This window comes from Eumetopias jubatus, unplaced genomic scaffold (assembly GCF_037043125.1).
Source record: "Eumetopias jubatus isolate StellerSeaLion01/CBP00866 unplaced genomic scaffold, mEumJub1_p1.0 scaffold_1, whole genome shotgun sequence".
Classification (NCBI taxonomy): Eukaryota; Metazoa; Chordata; class Mammalia; order Carnivora; family Otariidae; genus Eumetopias; species Eumetopias jubatus.
In genome coordinates this window covers 188020754-188039837 of record NW_028274807.1, presented here as the reverse complement: position 1 = coordinate 188039837, position 19084 = coordinate 188020754, and the positions used below count along the sequence as shown (strand labels likewise).

At 39.2% G+C, this 19084-nt stretch overlaps 1 protein-coding gene across 15 annotated transcripts in view; it reads right to left on the bottom strand.

The window, feature by feature from the left end:
- Positions 1–19084, bottom strand: part of CADPS (calcium dependent secretion activator) — a 470398-nt gene that overhangs the window by 81273 nt on the left and 370041 nt on the right. For 6 of the 15 annotated variants that reach the window (XM_088021929.1, XM_088021901.1, XM_088021897.1 and 3 more), the window contains 5 exons: positions 17636–17742; positions 12150–12170; positions 10810–10966; positions 9876–10017; positions 1841–1987 (listed from right to left, as the gene is read on the bottom strand). In XM_088021929.1, coding sequence (XP_087878055.1) covers positions 1841–1987; positions 9876–10017; positions 10810–10966; positions 12150–12170; positions 17636–17742 — 574 coding nt within the window. Of the gene's footprint in view, positions 1–1840; positions 1988–9875; positions 10018–10809; positions 10967–12149; positions 12171–16594; positions 16604–17635; positions 17743–19084 lie in introns of all 15 variants that reach the window. The other 9 variants (XM_088021935.1, XM_088021936.1, XM_028110402.2 and 6 more) reach the window with 3 other exon arrangements.

Here is a 19084-nt window from a genome sequence, read left to right as displayed (position 1 = left end):
TTTTGGAACTGCATGGTTGTATGTTTTAAATCATTAAGTACATATGAATGCAATAATTGGTATTTATTACAACAACATTTTGACACCCATCTGGTTTCAGAGTTTCAAAAAATTCTAGGGTTTTTTTTTTTCTTTGAAGAGCTTATTATTAAGTTTTGACATGAGGAAAAGAATATTTTCTTTTTATTTTTAAGATAAACTGTTAATGTTAAGGCAATAGCACCAAGACTATTTTGATTGCTGAGCAGTTACCAAAATGTGTTCCCACTCATGCCTTAATTAATTGAATGGAGACCATTATCTGCTTTATTACAATGTCTTGATTCATATCTTTTCAAAAACAATGCCACAGAGCATGCATAGAAGAAGGTGAGAAAAGCTTTCAGATATTTATATTTTAATTTTTAACAGAGACTACCTAATCTAACTTTTGGTATAGTCATCTTAGCATGAATATGATTTACTTTTTTTAGAAGAATTTTTTTTCAGTTATAAATTTTTGGAGGTTTTAATTTGTCTTTAAAAGAGAATCAGACACATTAACTATATGATTTCATTGTGCACTTGCGAACGAATAGAGGTTTTTAAAAATGTTAGGCAACTTCGAAGCAGCCAAGTAGAGCCGTCATTTAATGCCCTGTTTCTACCTGGATCACTGCAGAACTAAAAATGTTGAGGGCCATCTTGATGAATGTGATTTCGAGATTTCAAAACATCACTGCCAGTTTCAGATCATTTTTTATTCCTTTGATAATAACACTTTCCTTTGAAAATGTGCCAATTTATTCTTTCAAGAAAAAGCTTATCTGGCCTATAATTAGCTGTGGTCTAAGAAAAGGATCAAAGGAGGGTATAGAATCACTAAACCCTATTTCACTTATTAAATCATGCACATGGTTTTAATTTGATTTCCCTGAGGTAGAATTTAGGGGTGCTGGATCTTCTTGCTATAGGAAAAAAGAGAGCGGGTTCACTTCCTAAGCTAGAAGTGGTGGCTCAGCCTGGACCCCTGAGTTCCTGCCCTTAAAGGGGCGGCCAGGCCTCCCCAAAAGACAAACCCCATGCATTCCTGGCATTTGTATAGTTGAATGTAAAGAATGGCCCTACCCTCATACCACAGATGATACAGCTACTGCAAAATTTAATTATTTGTTGTTTGATTCTTGCATTCTCAAATTTAGATATTTTCTTGCTACCTAGATCCCAATGCTCCATATTGCATTATGACCTTGGAAAGTATCTTTACATAACATAGACATTACTAAGGCTTGATCCATTCCGAAGTTTTCATTTAGCCCTGAACATACTGTTACTATATCCTGCCATTTGCTGACACCAGAAATATGCTTTATGGTTTAAACAGTCTCTAGGAATTTTTTATTTAAAGAAAACCCCAACTTCTAGGTAAGTGTGCTTCCCTCTTAGATTTGGATCAGGCCAGAGATGACTGGACAGCCCATCAAAGAGGTTTCTTGGACTATTTTTGAATGAAGAACTCCTAGAGTCATGGCACCTGGATTAAAAAAAAAGAAAAGAAAAGCAACGACAAAAACAAAACAAAACATGGGCAGTCTCCTTTTGCAAAAGAATTCAGGAAGTGAAACATAGTCCTCAAGCATTCAGTGGGCGTAAGACAAATTGTTAGTGCTGTATATATAGCAAACGTCTTACAAACACATTGTATGCCAGAAATAAACAATATTGTCTCTGTATGATCAGCAAAATATGTCTAATTATCCATCTCCATCTCTGTTATATAGGATGTATAGAAATAAACAATACATATCCATGCCAAGATCACTTAAATTTAAATTAGATCTAATGTGAACTGAATACACACTCAGCATCATATATAGCAGCCATCCATGACGGTGCCGAAAAAGTAGGCATTTGTGGGATGCCTAGAGGGATGTTAACTGGTAGATTTGGTACTTTGGGAAGGTTCACATTGGGTAGGTTCACATTGGGTAGGTTACTGGTTAAACTCCTGTGGAAGAAACAGACAGAAAGAAAAAATACCATCACAGTGACAATGCAGATGTGGCAGAAGCACATGAACAGTTGTAAATAAATTGGCTAAGTCCACAGCAAGATGACAGTGAAAACTCAAGCAACACACTTCAGAAGACAGCTTACGGATGGGGAGCTGTGGTGCAGTTCAGGATTCAGAGAGAAATGACAAAAGTGAATGGAGAAAAATTAACCACAGAGTGACTTAACAGTGTGGAAACTCAAAGACACCTCTACACAATGATCACATTATTTAAATGCCTGGGTGAGGGGCTTTTGGCTTCCAGATCCGCTGCTATGAGAGTCTAGAACTTGTCTGATGCCAAGAATTTGAAGTTCGTGGAATTCTTGGCATTGGTGGAGCTGGGGCTGCTGGGGAATAGCTGGGATTGAAAGCAATGGTGGCGCATTTTCACTTTCTTTTATTCATAACTTGTTTTTGATCGAGGCACATTTCTCACATCAGATATTAGATACAAGGCATGATGGGAAGTTCACCCACTTGAACGCATACTTTCCAATTGTTACTTCTAAAGACAGGTGTATGTGCAACAGGGTGTCATGTGGATGGTAAAGATGAAGGAATTGTATCAAGAAGGATTAGCGTTGAATAACTGTATAAAGCACTTAAAGAAACGTCCTCCCTCAAACTAAGTCCAATTAAAATGGAGACATGTTTACACACGCAAAAAGACACCTAGGAAAAGAAAAGAATCCCAAACCCCCCTCTAATTCTAAATTCTTAAGAGCACAAGTGGATTTCAAATGTGGCCTTGTGTTAGTCACCCTTGGAAGTGAGATAGAGACTGGGAGAAAGAAAGCAGGGCTTTAGAGGTGCTGGGGATGTTCTGTTTCTTTATCTGTGTGATTGTTACAAGGGTGTGTTCAGTCTGTGAAAGTTAACCAAGCAGCACATTTTTCCGTAAAATGTTAAAATTAATAAAAAGATAAAAAATGTGACCTGCATCAGCTTTTTGTTTTTTGAACAAAGATGGATCAACTGATGTGATGGAGAGATGGATAACTTTATGAATAAAGAGAGAAAATAAAACAAAAACAAAACCCCAACTCGAATCAAGTATATCTCTGTGGAAGGACCGTGGCATTTACTGCTTCACAAACTGGCACCGTGTGTCTTCTGTAGTGGCATTTTAAGGGTGTTCCATCCAGCCAAAGTCACTGGCACAGCAGAGCCCAGCCTAACTCTGCATCTGAGAGGAGCCTTCCTGTTTAAGTGGAGTTGACAGAACTTTGGCAGAGGAGTTGAGGGTTTCTTTTTGGATCTTGCAGAAGAGCAAGTTTTGCCAAAGCAGCTCTGCCCCGGGCAAGCTGTGTTTGACTAACAGAACTCTTGCAAGGGCTGGAGCTGCCTCTGGGCTTGCTTAGCAGGGCAAGCCTCCGGATAAGTCAGAAATCCTGGAACCTACAGAGAGTCTGGACACCTGCCTCCCTCCGGAAACAAGTTACTCTTTCCCAATGGCAACATGGATGGAAAAACCTAGAATGCAAAATTACCAACCTGGCATTCTTTTCCTTAAGGGAAACAGGTGTCACACAGGTTTGTTCTTTATACTTCACATTTTGGGAAAGCCAATTACACTTCTCTACTTGGGATGAGAGGTGCTCTTCTGGGAATGGTCAAGAGATTAGCTAAAGAGGACTATGAAGTAGAAGAAACAATGGAACTTTTCTTTGATGTTTCTCTGTTTAACTGGAGAATCTGCCTCTGAAGTCAGTCCCTGGTGGCTCTCAGACTTAAACACTGCCATGTAACAAAACCGTTGGCGATTTCCATGAAGACATGTGTAAGCCTACATAAGCAAATGTGATCATTAAATGATACACACACTGAATAATGATCAAGGAATTAGGAGATCTTTAGAGATGGCAGCCTGGCAAGTTAAAATGTCAATTCTAAGCAAATTAAAAGTAGCTAGGAATGAATAACATACAGATGTATGCAAAAGCAACTTAATTTAAACATATTAGCGGATGGTGGGTACACAAATTAGAAATGAGCTTTGTTTTGCATATGCAAATTTGAAAAATACTTATATTAATCAGAACATACTATATTTGTAAAATATGACATTTTGGCTGGACTACTGTGCTGGACTCATGTAGAAACATTTCCTTCATGTGACATACTATAATGCTCTATGTTTAAAAGACTGAAACATGCTTGATATTTCTGTTTAGCAAAATAATAGAGTGTACTATTAATGTTACTAATATTTTATTTGGATATTAATAACATATTTATAGTCAAAGAGGCAATTCTAAACATAATATACATGTGAAAAGGGAGAATTTTCTAGTAGCACACAGGTCAGATCAGGCTCCAGGAGCTGCTGATGGATATAACAAATTATTATTTTAGAGGGCCCTTCAGCAACTACCTAAAAACAAGTCCATCACATGCTTCTCTGTGAGAATCATAACGAGATATCTCTGGATAGTATAAAAAGTGTGAATTGCAATCCTAACAACTGATATATGTTAAAAAAATAGACTCATTCTGGGGCACCTGCCTGGCTTAGTTGGAGAAGCGCACGACTCTTGATCTTGGGTTTGTGGGTTTGAGCCCCATGTTGGGTGTAGAGATTACTAAAGAATAAATAGACGTAAAAAAATTAGACTCATTCATTGTGGGGACTCTGCTAAAAAAGGATAAATAGCTCCCATTCAGGTCAAATGCGTGTTCCTGGGGCACTGGATTAAAAAGTTCTCATCTGCTCTCTCTCTCTCACATGGATGAACGTCACAAATGTGCATGTCTCATTTCTGTGGATGAAACGACTAGAGGTAGAGACATCCCTCACTTCTGGAATAAATTCTAATCAAGATTGTGTCTCCATGCAGAGATGATATGGTCGGGTATTCTCTCAAAGACTTCTGGATGGCTGGATGGGGATAGATTTGAGATTCAGAATGCCTCCCACTTTATGAGCCATTCGTTACATGAATGTACATAGTACATCTTGTCTTTTGGTGCTCTGGACCCTAAAGCCTTTCTCTGTGCTTATCCTTAGGTCTAATCCTTAGCTTGGGGAGGTGGGCACTCTCTGATATCTTTCTATAGTTTAGAGTGGTGTTTCCCAACCTTTTATTCATTAGCACCACCAGGCCCCCAACTGCCTTCCCCATGAGAATTTAATACCATCAGTATACTGTAGATCTGTTTATGTACTCTAGGTAAGACCTGTGCTTTATACATATACACGACAGGAGTAAAATTTTTTTTTTTGCCCATCTGCCCTGCCAAGAACCAATTTTTACCAGCCTGGGAGCTGTAAAGCCCCTGTTTGAAAAGTATGACCTAGAGAATAAAGTTCTAAACTTCATGGGCTTTTAGAACCTCCCAATCAACTTTCTAACCTATGGCTTACCTCCCTCCTCATTTGTGCCGGCCAAACTCAAACATTCACTGTTTCTATCACATACCCTGCTTTCTCCCATGTTTCTACGTTTGCTCATGCTCTTCCCAAGCACCCTTCCCCTTTGGAAATCTTACTCTCCAAGCTATTTCCTTCGTGACTCCTCAGTGGAGATTCATTCATTTCTACTCTATGATCTCATCATTCTTTGTTACATTATTTGTACAGTGGTAAATATTTAAAGTCATTTTTCTTGTGTGTATGTTGCTCAGACCCAGCCAAATTGAAATCCCTGACCAGGGGACCGTATCTTTTCCTTTTTCTCCTCCCCATAGTTTTCCTATTATAGCCTTATAATTTTCAGGCTGTATGGTTCCTTAATAAATGTCAGTCCGTAAATATTTATTGAGCATCTTTTGTGTCACTGGCCCTATTTCAGGTACTAGGGAGGCAGTCGTGATCAAATCGCAGGGGGTGAATATGGAAAAATCACATTTTCTAGAACGCTAGTGTTGAAAAAGTCTTGGGTATTCAAAATTCTTGTTTTACAAAAGAGGGTACTGAGGCTTGGGAAAATCATCTGACTTGCCCAAGGTCATCCAGCAAGTTAATGTCAGAGTCAGAAGTGCAGACTCCTCCGAGTCTAGTACTCTTGTATTTCATACCAGGTCACCTACATGTTGCTAAGATGTCTGGTCTGATGCTTTATGATTATTAAGATATCAATATCCTTGAAAATCTGGAAAATGAAAGTTATTTTAAAACTATGTTTCATATGTATATCTCAGGCAGAGAGAGATAGAGTGCATTTTGAGAAATGAGAAACAGGTTTTTCCGTGTGCATATATCAAGGACAGTGTTTAGTGCAACCATTCAGAGCCATCCTAACCTGAAATGGGCAACGATGAAGCACAGATTCTCTGTGCCTGGAGGTGTTTAAGTGGAGATTGAGAGAAGGTCAGTCAAGGAGAGTGTAGTGTGGAGTGGGTACTTGGTACTAGTCCTGGGAAGCTTTGGATTGCATGCTTTCTAAATTTGCTTCCACACTGAAGGCCAGAATGACATGACTAACAAGGAGCCAACTCTAAAAAGCTGGTAGAAATGTTGTCCAACTGCCAGTTAGGAACAAAAGCTTTTATTCAGGCTATGGGAGAGTTGTGAACAACCTGTCCAGCAATGGTCCTATGACGTGTCCTCATGGACACCCACAAGAGGGTTATGGGCTCTAGCTTGAGCCTGTTCTTGACAGGCTGACTATCTTCAGCTGTGGTTAGAAGCTGTGTGACGACATTTTTCACAAATACACTGAGATTCTAATTATGACTGTATCTGGCTTAATGGAAACAGAGATGCTGCTGCCCTTTCTCTCCATGCAGAGATGGGCGACCACCTTTCTAGAGAAAAGCAGCAGTAGGACTTGGCCATTTGACCCTCTCAGGTAGCTTTGGTTGTATCGAGCCCAAAGGACTGTATCTCTGTTTTATTTTATAGGTCCATATTTTGAAATAAGAAAATCTGAAGAATAGAGAATATTTTTTGATCTATTCTTAGCAAGCTCCATATATTAGTAGCATTTTCTTGCCAGAGTGTCATTTTTCTTTAATATTTTGAATGCTAGTTTTTCTTGAAGTAAGCTTTACAATGCATTTCTCAGTCATTTTACCTATAATCAAGTGCCTGTAGTCACAATTTTTGAAAAATGGAAGAACAGAAGTATTTGAGTATAACAATTATTTGAGGGAAAGTTTATGTGTGCATGCGTGTGTATGTGTCTGTGTACGTACTGGAGGAACACATGTAAGAGTAGAGAAGGTTGAACGAACTAAATCTATTTATCTAAGTCAGTTTCTTCTTTTTGAGTAAGCGTAATAAAAAAAATTACAAAAAGATCATCCTTGACTTGGAAAAATATCCAAAAAGGAAATGAATCTCTGCTTCTTCACTAGCAGTCAGATAAAAGCTTGTACTTTCTCTTCACCTGGTAGGAAGTATAGGGAGACTCATTCTTCTTAGCACATAAAAGCATGTGCCCAAGCTCTTTTTACCCTTCATTTTGTGCTGGCCATTCTGTTACTCTGTCATAGCATCCACATTCTGTTTACAAATCAGCTAATAAAATGTGTGTGGTTTCAAAGTATTGTAATTTAGTTTACGTTTTAGTTGGCACTTTCAAATACCTCTACGTATTCTAAAAGGCACGTACTATTTACCATGAGTTGAACAGACCACAATGACAGTCACTAACCAATAGCACAGTTTGGGACAGCAAAAAGCTACTTGAGGAAAAAACAAACAAACAAACAAAAACATCTGCATCAAACATTCCCAGGTTATTCTTCACAACTATTAATCCTTCCCTAATTTTCAGGTCTTTAAATTACTGGTCCAAGAGTTCAAATTTTATTTTTTTAAGCATTAAAAAAAATCCCGAACAAAACCTTCCTTGACTAACATTTTCAATTGTGAAAATAATTTTGATTCTACCTTTATGTCTGATGGTATCAAGAATATTTAATACTTCAAAAGAAATAGCAGTTACTTGCTTGAAGAATTTAACAGATTATAAAATGACATTGGTGACATTATCACAGAGCTTCATGACAATTTTCAGACACCGAGGAGGGACACTTTAAAAATCAGTTTTACAGAGGAGAAAACAGTTCATAGAGTTTTCAAGACTTGCCTTCTGGTTGGTGAGTGGAGGGCAAGGCCCTAACTCTGAGGCCCTTTAAGAAATAGTGACAGATACAAATAATTTCCTCCCATGTGGTCGGTAGTAGCAGAATCCACGCTTAAACCCAGGTAAGTAAAAGCAATTTCAAGACCATTACTGTTTTGAAAACGTGAACATTACTCATTTGAACCTTTTCCTTTTCTCAGATGTTCTCTACAGCACAACTGTCTTGAATATAATGAGCATTAAAAAAATACAGTCACTTGTTCATGTTTTGTCATTAAGGGACCCAGTTTAATTCTCATGAGTTAAAAGTCAGCAGGACCATATTAAGAGATGGTATAAACCTGAGAATAACAAGCTAAAATTTAGATTTCTTGGTGCTTGCAAATGAAGAGCAACTGCCTATTTACCTGCTCTCAGTGGGGTAAGTCAAGAAACTCCTCTCGTGACTTAGACGTGGAAATGGGGGGTGGGGTGGCCAAGAAAGCTATTTTGCACAGATTTCTTTATCAGTTAGAATCATGCAGTAAAATATCAGAGGAAGAATCTCAATCCAGAAAACTGCTTAGAGATAAGGCACAGGTCAAATCTTGTAAATTGAGGAAAAGAGTTTTGAATATTTGTTCTGGAGTGTCTCTAAGTGTGCTGTACATACCCCCTATTTTGCTTTATACTTGTTGCTATTTCCCAAAGATGTAAAGGACTAGAAAGAACAAAATGCTTTCCTTACATAAAAGAAAAAAAAAGTCTAACAGGGTAAAGCTAATACCGGGCTTTATTGGAGCTTTTCAAACCATACCAGAAAATTCTCTCCACCTAGGAGCCTTCTATGTCTCTAGAAAGGGGAGCCTGAGACTGACCCTCTGGCAGCCCTGAGTCACAGACCTTCCCCTTGCTGGGAAACGGAGGTGGCACTGAATCTGCCAGACATTTTCAAGTAAGATCTAAGATTTGTTAAGCAATTGTGGAAATTGCCAAATTCACACCCTACAGGATTTCCTATCATTGGTCCTACAGGATAGATATTCCCCTGGGGGGAAAAAAAGTAGCCAAATACATTTAGGAAGCTCCAGGTGAAGCAGAGTTAAATAAGAGTCTGTATGACTATGTCCTCCGGGTTTTCAAATATGCTGTTGTGCTTTGTGGTTCTCCAGGAGATATGGGTGTGGGGTGGATGAGTGGGGGTATATAGAATTTTCTAAACATATCTGGCCATGGAGTTCTTTTCTTGAGGTGTGTCTCAAAGGCCTAGACCAGGAAATGGCAATCTATAGCCCATAGGACAGCCTCCTGTTTTTGAAGATAAAGTTTTATGGGAACATAGCCACATTTGTTCATTTGCCTTTTGTCTGTTTTTGATTTTTCGCTACAATGGTAGAGCTGAGAAGTTGTGACAGAGATTGTGTAGTTGAAAAGGCTAAATATTCACTATCTGGCCTTTTATAGAAAAAGTTTGCAGACCCCCTGCCTAGACCCCTATGGAACACACTGTGGGAAACATTAATTCCTAAGGATATCACCACTGGAGTAAGATACACAGTACAAACATCACAGCCAAGTTTATATCCCTTATTTCTTATTTATCTTGTGTAATAAAACAAAGATTTCATTTCATAAAACATTTCTTAACCTCCTCCCACCTCCCCTGCTCTGGACAAGGACAGTATGAGCATCATAGTTGGAAACATGTACAGTGTTTGCTCGATGTCCATGCTAACAATAAAAACTGTAAGACACCATTAATCCATTTCTGTATGACTCTCCAGCCATTTGCACCCAAACTCCAATGGTATCAAAAAAGGTTTCCTTACTTGACTGGTTCCCATGACTCCCGCTCAAAGCCCCTGTGAATGGATTGTGCAATTGAGGACTCCATCAAATCCACATATCTAACCACAAGTGGGGCAAACAGGTCTTGCAGGTGTTTGTGAAATTTTCCATTGCACAAATTATCTAGAACAGATAAGCAAAAGCTTGGTAAGAACCCACAATTGCTTTATCAGCATACAATGTACATACAGAAAGGATTATCTTCTATATTAAATATACTGCTTCTAGGGGATTCAAGAAAAAGGGGGTATATAAAAGTACATGAACAGCACCGAAGCTCATGATTAGATCTGTGTGGAAGGAAAATGGAATTCAAAAATATTTTACCCATTTGTTTCATTCTTCTAAAAAGGAAAAACAATCATGCTCCTTTAAAAAACAGTAAAAACAATAACCGACAATTGTTTTTTAGGTTTTCTCCTTGTACCTGCTCCCCTTCCTCCCATGACATTAGCAGAAAGAAAGAACATTCTGTACCCCTCCCTCCCTTCATAACTTTTCTTGGAAGGAAGGTCTATTTTATGCCTATGTATTGCTGTAAGATACTGAAACGCTTGGGGTGTTATTTAGCTAGAAATTGTTTTTCATCTAGAAAACATCTTTCAATAAAAATTTCGAAATGTGAAGAGGTTAAGTTAATTAGCTTGTTCAAAAGCAAATAAAACACACAGGCACGAATATCGCTTATCACACTGCTCTTGGGCTCTTTTGCCTTGTTAAGAGAGGGCTTCGGTGCAACAGGACATTTGTTGAAAGAAAGAAGGGCCATCAGCTGTAAGTTTGGTTTTTTTAAAGCAATAAGAAAACTCTGAAGAGGTTTCACTAGGCTGTAGTCTGACTGGGCCAAAGACATTTTAGCGATCTGTTTATCTGCACACTACTTAGGAAAGTCAACCAGTCAAAGATAGTACATACAGTCGGTACGGAGAAAATCATTCAGCAGCTGAAACAGTGGAAAACTGTCCCACGTGTCTGGGGGCTGCACCTCTAATGCTGCATCCATGTCCACTGCAAAAAGTGACAGGAACGTCTCGGCATGCTCCACCATCAAGTCTGACCACCACGCGAAGGCCTTTGAAATTTGGCAGAAAAACAACAGACAAAGAGGCGATGAGCTTCTCTCTCCAACCTAAGATGTGAAGTCAAGCCCTCACTGGTCAAGATTAACTGTGCATCAGCAGGGTTTGGTAATTTTATTGTAAAAAGAACAGGATTTTTGATACAATGGGGCCTCTCAGTGTCCCAAGGCCATGCCTTTTCATCATTCCAGGCCTGCCTCAGAAAGTCTTTATTCTGACCTGCTGGTCGAGGATGCAGCTGTAGAAAGGACAGACGTGGAACTTCTGTTCAATTTACAATAACCCAGTAGGTTTGGAGTCATGCTCTTTGTCACTATTGTTGGCTAGCTCTTGCTCTAAGGTATTCGAATTTGGGAGTTTCTTCACTGTGTTTATGGGTTTTCTGCTGGTCTAACTTGAAAATTTGCAGTTAGGGTTCACTTATATCTACATATCTGGGCTTCATTGTCTATGGTCTCATACAAGCTCAGCAACTCATATTTCTCTACGCATTGGTCACGTTACTCCTATTTCATGCCAGGTCACCAAACATTTGAGTCAAAATCTTTTTAAGTGGGGAGCCTCTGGTTTTGCATCCTGTCTGTAGGAAAGATCAGATGTAAGCTAGGAAACACTCAGTAAGATTAGGACTTACTTTTCTGGGGCTTGGACACATATGTACATTGAAAACCAAAAAATATCAGTGAAGTAACTCATTTTCATGCACGTGGGTCCTTGGAAATCATTGTGCAGGGTCTCAGGGGCAACATTCACATCGGACTGGGCCAGATGTGAATGCCATTCAAAGGCATGCATGCATGGTGACTAATCATTTCTGGCAGGGAGCATGCAGAATGAGTGACAGTGTCAACAGGCCCCCCCTTTTTTTTTTTACTGATTTCAAAGAGAGCAGAGAAACAAAAACAAATTGCCAACCCCTTCTTGTCCCCCACCTCCCCACCCAATGCCGTAAAGTATTTACATTGGAAACACTTTCCGGAGCATTCACCAAAAGAAAGATGGGAAGGTGTTTGGAAACATGAAAGATGATTATGGAAATAATTCCATAAATGAAAGAGTTTGTTCAATGGCCAAGCTCTTGTGTGATTTATTAGTTATTTGGGGATATTCTAACAGCCACTAGGAGGCAGAGTAGGGGTCCACCTCTCTTCTTTCATGAGATTTCATTTTACTTACTTCTCCTTTATCAACATGTGGCTGGTGTGCAAATTAAATGGAAAAAATCAAGTCATGGACCATTCTGCAAGGTCAGCTTGGCTGGAAATAGACACCTGCTGTATCCATTTTAATTTACAGTAAAACCTCACTGATTCGGAGAATGAGAGAAGAGAAATGCTCATCTGTCAGCAAAAAAGCTAAATTATGGGGTTTTCTAAAAAGAGGTATCATTTTACTGCTTTCAAATGAAGTCTATAATTGGGCACCAAAGTAAAAGGTATTTGCTGGTTACCATATCGATGTATCATAAATGTAGAAATTTAAAAAAACTTCTAATAATTGTAGACAAATTGACCTCTAAAGTGAAGTCAAAGAGACAGAAATTTTAACTTCCGAGGGCCTGATATGAAATTTATGAGAGAGCCTTTAGAATTTCCAGAGAGAGTTGAGATCATGTCAAACATTCTACTTAAGAAAAATTATAAGAGCTGCATCTGCCGTTGAATTGTCACAAGCATTTGTGTCTGAATCGATGAGGTTTTATTGTAGTTTTACTAACTCGGTGTGAGAGCCCTGGGGCTTGGGGCTAGCTCTGCTGACTACCTGGCTAAATCCAGCAGAGGAAGAAATCCTCCACTCCACTCCCAGAGCTCATCCAGCCACCTGTCTTTTAGGCAGAGACTTTCTAAATATTGGAACTTGCTGGAGTCCCACTCCCATCCCCAACCCTATATGGGGGGATGACTCTCATCAATACTGATGCAGGATATTTGCAAAATCCACAAAGGCACACCAAATGTTGGCTGGTACTCATTCTTTAGTTATTTGATTAATTTTACATCTTCAGGGTGAGTCCAAGTAAACAGTTACTAGGGAGACTGAGTTGCCTTCCCAGACACGATTTTGCTCTAGGATGACAGGAAAAAAGCAAAAACAAAACACAGAACAAAAAACCAATCCTAAATGCCTGAAATTAAAAATGTCTTAGCCCAACCTCATACCTGGTTCTTACCACGTTTATTTAAAAGTTGCAAACCAGAGGCCCTAAGAAGCACCCACTTCTACTATCTATTGAGAACTTAGTCCTTCACTGGAATTTAAAAAAAATTGAACAATTATCTATAGTTGTCGCATTAATCATCATGTAGATAGACAGCCCTACAAAGAACAATGACTACTCTGATGTGAATTACCACTTTTGAAGTCTGGCAGAGAAATTTAGGATTCTAGAATGAAGATAGTTTAAATATAGTAGTTGTAGGAGAAATGAAGACCAAATCTATTTCTGTACACCCAAGGTCATTCCTCCAGAACTTCATCATCAAACCTGACTCTCTGAGAAGGAGAAAAAGATTCTGGCAATGGTAAAACAAAACAAAACAAAACAAAGAAAAAAACAACCCAAAAAGCCATTATCATAATTTCAATCAAATGAACAGAATCTGTGTGACTGGGCTGGGGCAAGGCAAGCTTTAAAATTAAAACAAAACAAAACAAACAAAACACCCAGACCCAACAACTATATTTATTTTATGCTTGCTCATACAGGTGAATGCTATTTTTGTATATGAGTTAACTCAAAGTTTGTGGGCATCTAAAGTCTTTGGAAATCTTTTCCGAAGACAATAGGGAGATGTACTTTGGCTTCTAAATACTTACCTGGTGTGTTTCATTATTTAAAGGCAAAGATGTATGCTTTAGGAATACAGTCCACCACACTGAACACATTGTATATTTTGTACACAAACTACATGTATATATGTACCCCTCTGTATACCACAATACATATATACATATACATACGTATACATAGAGAGAGAGATTGGGAAGGTGGAGCAATGATACATGAAGGCATAATTTATGTGTGTGTGTGCACGTGTGTGTGAATAACTTCGGCTCTGAGAGCAGAATCAAGCTGAAATTAAGAGGTAAATAAGAGAACTGCTACTGCTACCCATGCCTGGGTGAATGTGTGATGCATTTCTAGCTGATGAACATGTTTTCTCTTGGGGCATTTAATTACTTTGTATTGGAATTAAACATGGCTCTAAGGATTATTGTTTTCTTGGTGGGGGAGGCAAGTCTACTTGTCAATTTCATTTGTGTGGTGCCACCGAACAGCATGGCTCTATAGCCAAGATCCATGCTTAGGATTGAGTGATTTTCTAGAGTTCACTGAGCACTCAGAATATACAGTGAGTACTGGTCAGTGGAAAAAAAATCTTCACAATTCATTCTCTGGGCATCAAAACCTCATCTTACTTGTACCAGGGCGAATGCCACTTCTTTAACCATAGCCCAGGGGCCTTTCTTGACCCTGAAATCAGATGGGCAGCTTTTAAAAATTACTAATAGTTGGTCCCTCCCCATGAGATTCTGATTAATTGAGCTGGGGCGAGACCGTGGCATCAGCCATTTTTAAGAGCTTTCCAGGTGAGTGCAAGCTGTAAGTGAATGCTAAGAACAAAGGGTGCTAACTTTCTGGACCACTCTGCCTTGCAATGAGCCCACTCTTCTCTCAACATATGCTGTCTGTACCACTCATTTGGTACTTTCCACATAGGTTTTGTCCTTTTCATGGTCACATATTCACATATTTTGCTTCTTTAGCAATTTGTCCCTAATAATACAACAGCCAAGCTTTGTTGAGAACTTACTCTATGCCAGGCATAACACCAGATGCTTTGCTTAATGTCGCCTTCCATCCCAACAACAACCATCTGAGGTAGATTCTATTGTTATCTCCCATTTACAGGACTAGACAGGTTAAGAAACCAGGTTGAGATCACAGAGCAATGAGGAGGTAAAGCTGGAATTCAAACTCAAGCTTCTCTGGCACAGAACCCAAGCTATTGGCCAGTCTGCACTGTATCGTTTGAAGGCTAAGACTACCTTATGTCTCCTTGTCCTTCCAAAAAGCACTGAGGTAGTAGCCTCAGTGCTCAGCAGATAGGTAGCTTTTGATTGCTGATTGAAATTCTTGTGATTGGATGAAATTATTAGTTCAGGAAATAATCTTGTACATTTACCTAAAACCAAACCGAGCCTCCACATTCCAAAGTATGCTGAAGTTTTTAGTTGTAACTCCCCAAGTTAACAAATGAAAATGGAATTGAATTTATTTCTACGCTATGTATTTACCCTGAATGGCTTTTGACTGTGTAAGATTAAAATATTTTTATGATGATGGTTATTAGGTCAGTTTAGGATGATGATTAGCACTTCCTGAAAGAAGTGTTTTTTGGAAAAGAAAAAAAAAATATCGGGCTGCCTGGATGGCTCAGTCATTAGGCGTCTGCCTTCGGCTCAGGTCATGATCCCAGGGTCCTGGGATGGAGCCCCGCGTCGGGCTCCCTGCTCAGCGGGAAGCCTGCTTCTCCCTCTGCCGGCCACTCCCCCTGCTTGTGTTCCCTCTCTCTCTCTGTCAAATAAATAAATAAAAATCTTAAAAAAAAAAAAAAGAAAAATTCTTCTTTGGAATATCAACTTCCCTTTGGTACCTCTTTTGAGGTATGGAAAATATCCATCCTTCCTTAGCCTGTAGCAGCCTCAGAGCATAATGTGATTACAAATCAAGCATGTCTGTCATTTTTCTTCTTTTACTCAAAAGCACAGCACCACAGCTGTGACCGAGGAAGCGATCTTCTCCGTACCCACGTCTTCAGAAGTGTGTACATTTGGTTCGACATCATGGGGAAAGCCTCAACATCCTGATCAGGGGAGGGCCTCTGGAGATGATCTGCTGGGCACCCAGAAAGAACATACTTACCGTCACTTAAGCCTGAAGGGCCCCCAATCTGAAAAGGATGTCCTAGAGGATGGAATCGAAAACAATTCTAGCCCAACTTAATTTTATATGTCTGGAGGCATGTCCTAGGGTTTCCATGTTTGGAGGGTGTTGATTCGGCCCCTCTTCTCATTCCTGGCCGTGCACTGCTGGGTGCTTTGGAGATAGTTACACTCACCTCAAGGGGTCTTCACCCCATTCTTAGGAGGATTTTCGGGGAAATCATGAATCTTTGGCACTCTCTCTATATATAAATACTGTATATATGGTTCACATACAGACAGTCATAGAGGAAGATTAGTATCACTCTGGCCAGCTACCGGTTACTACGGTCGGTACTCATCTGCTGTGAGAAAGGGAAGTACAGACAGACATAGGAAACTGAGACAGGCTAAGGACAGAATCCAGGCAGGTGGGAGGCGCGTGTCGGGATGTAACTGCCGTTGTTGTTAGGTATATCAATCGCTTCATGCACGCACAAGAGAACCCCCACATTTACCCTGCCGTGGAGGGCCACCATTTCACAAGCAGTCCACTGGAAGTTGCTGTTACATTCCTTGGGTCAGTGTTAGAAAGCAGGAGCACCCAGGAAAAGTCCCAGTAGAAGACATGGTACTGGAAGGGCATGCACAGACTATGACAGCAGGTGGCTGGCTCATTCGGTTTAGTCACATACCTCTTTTCCCTGCCACGATCAGCCATGATTGAGTGGAACAGTAGAAAAACAGGGAGGAAATTTAAATATGCAATCAGGCATTAGTCGGGACGGTTGGATTTATGGTGTATTATATATTATTTAACTATACTGTCAATTTTCATTTATCATGGGAATGATCATTTTAAGTGCTTGAGAAATAGCTTTTATGGAATGCCTTATTTCCCCCTTTAGCTGTAGAATTAACTGGAGAGGAAGAGTGAGAATTAGTGCAATTTTCAAAAAGGTTATTTTAAGAGCAATGATTTTAAATCTCAGTTTTGAAACAAGAGCTGATGAAATAGTTTGACCATAATGGAATCTTGGAATCTTTTTTTTTTTTAAGGGTTGTGTTGTTTAAGTCCTTACAGGTTTGGGATTTAGTTAGCCTTGAAATCCCTTAGTTTACAATGATTATCAAAATGATCATTTTTGGCAGTGGTTCGTAAAAAAAAAAAAAAGACAGAAAGCTGTATCTATCTATTAGATGTATGTTGGCGAATCGACAGGTTGAACAACACAGAATAATTTGCTTCCATCACTGTGTTTAGCAACCTAGGTCATCCGAGATTAACAAATGAAGACTCTAGTGCAAGCAGAGAGTAAGTTACAGAGATAAATTCAAAAACATGGCCTGTGATCCACACACCAAATAAAATAAATAAAAACAACAGTGGTAGCAACAACGACAACCACAGAAGACCAAAAAGTATATTGTGTGTTCTGGACAATAACCATATGCTGCTTGAATAAATTATCTTTAAAATATACTCACCTCTTTTGCTTCTTGCTAAAACATCTGAAAACTTAAGCTGAAATGGACAACATGCAACCACTTTTTGCTTGTTTTACACAACCTTCCAAAGGCTTCTCCTTGCAACACTTGCCCTTTTCTTCTCTTTGCAAGGTCAGTTAAAAGAAAATGGGTGTTAAGGAATCTTGTTCATGTCGCTGGTAGGATCAGTTCTGCACTGTCCAGCTGAGGGACACCCAAAGAGACATTTTCCCGCCATGCCTGCTCACCTCTGCGTGATGCTCCTCATTCTGTTGGAGAACCTCAATGACTAGCTCAGCAAGGCGGATTGTGTCTTCCAGCTTTTTGGCAGGAGTGATTAACCGGCCTACATTTTCTGTAGTACAAGAATTTGTGTTAAAATTCAGCGAAAGCCTCAGGCTACTTTTGTGGCCATTAGAACTAGTGGATAAGAAATGTCAAATAGTTACCAATTTTTTTTAAAGTTTCATGCAGATGTTAAGTGCCACGTAATTAGTAGTGAGCAAACCATAAAGCCATTCTGTTATTATCACCATCGTCCTTAGAATACATATTAAGAAAAAGCAGTGCTCCAGCTTCAAATTTGCATATTAAGCTACCTTAAGTTTATGACAGCCCATTTCAAATTTAGTGACATTTTGTACACACGTTCTTTAAAGACAGCATAAATGTACTATCTTAGATCACTCTCTAGACTGTGTTCATGCTACCTGAAGTGGGAAGCTTACTCTTGACTGCTGTGACATTTGTTTCCTGCATTTGTCCCTGAACATTTGATACTACAGTATTGTTTTTCATTACAGGTCTGCACGTTTAACAGGTACTGGAATGTTCATTTTGAACAAACAGAATCAAAGGTCTGGCTGTTTTAAGTTGTCCAGGGAGGAGACTGAAAGTTAAGGGACATTCCTGGACCATTAGGTAGAAGGCAGGATAGAATCATTAAAAGGGTGTTGGGGGTAGATTACGGGAGGAACTGGTGGGAGTTTGTGCCACCTGTTGGTGCAACTGAAATTTTATCAGGTGGGTGGCAACAATATACTCCAAACTGTTTCTTTGTTTTTAGTTTTGATAGTGTTGATAGCCACAAACTGGACCTGGTTGATGCTGAATCTTTTGTAGAGCTGAATCCATGAATGTTTGGTAAGGTCATTATGTTACCAAAAATTAAAAACTTTTCTCCTGGGGAAAAACAGTAAAATTTAAAATATACAGATTTTCTTGGCCAATGAAATTGCTTCAATTTAACCAGTCTGTACTCACAAGGGATCTTCTATTTCATGTTGAAACCTTTAAACCTTGAAGCCTCAGAGTCCTTTGGAACACACAGAGTGTAATGGCAATAAGGATCTGTTAGTGTGATTCCACAGGCAGGTATATATGTGCACAAAAAGACTGCCAAAACTTATTTTTATCTCTTCATCTAAAGCAGATATATCTTGGTTTCAGGATTTTCCTGCTAATGGAAATTATTCAATACTTCACAAGAAGGTTTCGTTGTTGTTTGTGTTGTTGTCTTGGGGTGCGTGGGGTTTAAACAAAGTCATGGGTGACTGCTGATTTACAAAAGAAATTTAAGAGAGCCATATAATTTTCTTTTGTACATTTGTTAGACAGGTGATGAACATGTCAGATGATTAGTAATCTGGGACTTAATAATGAAAAACAAATTCAGTGAAGCACTATGCAAAAAGAGT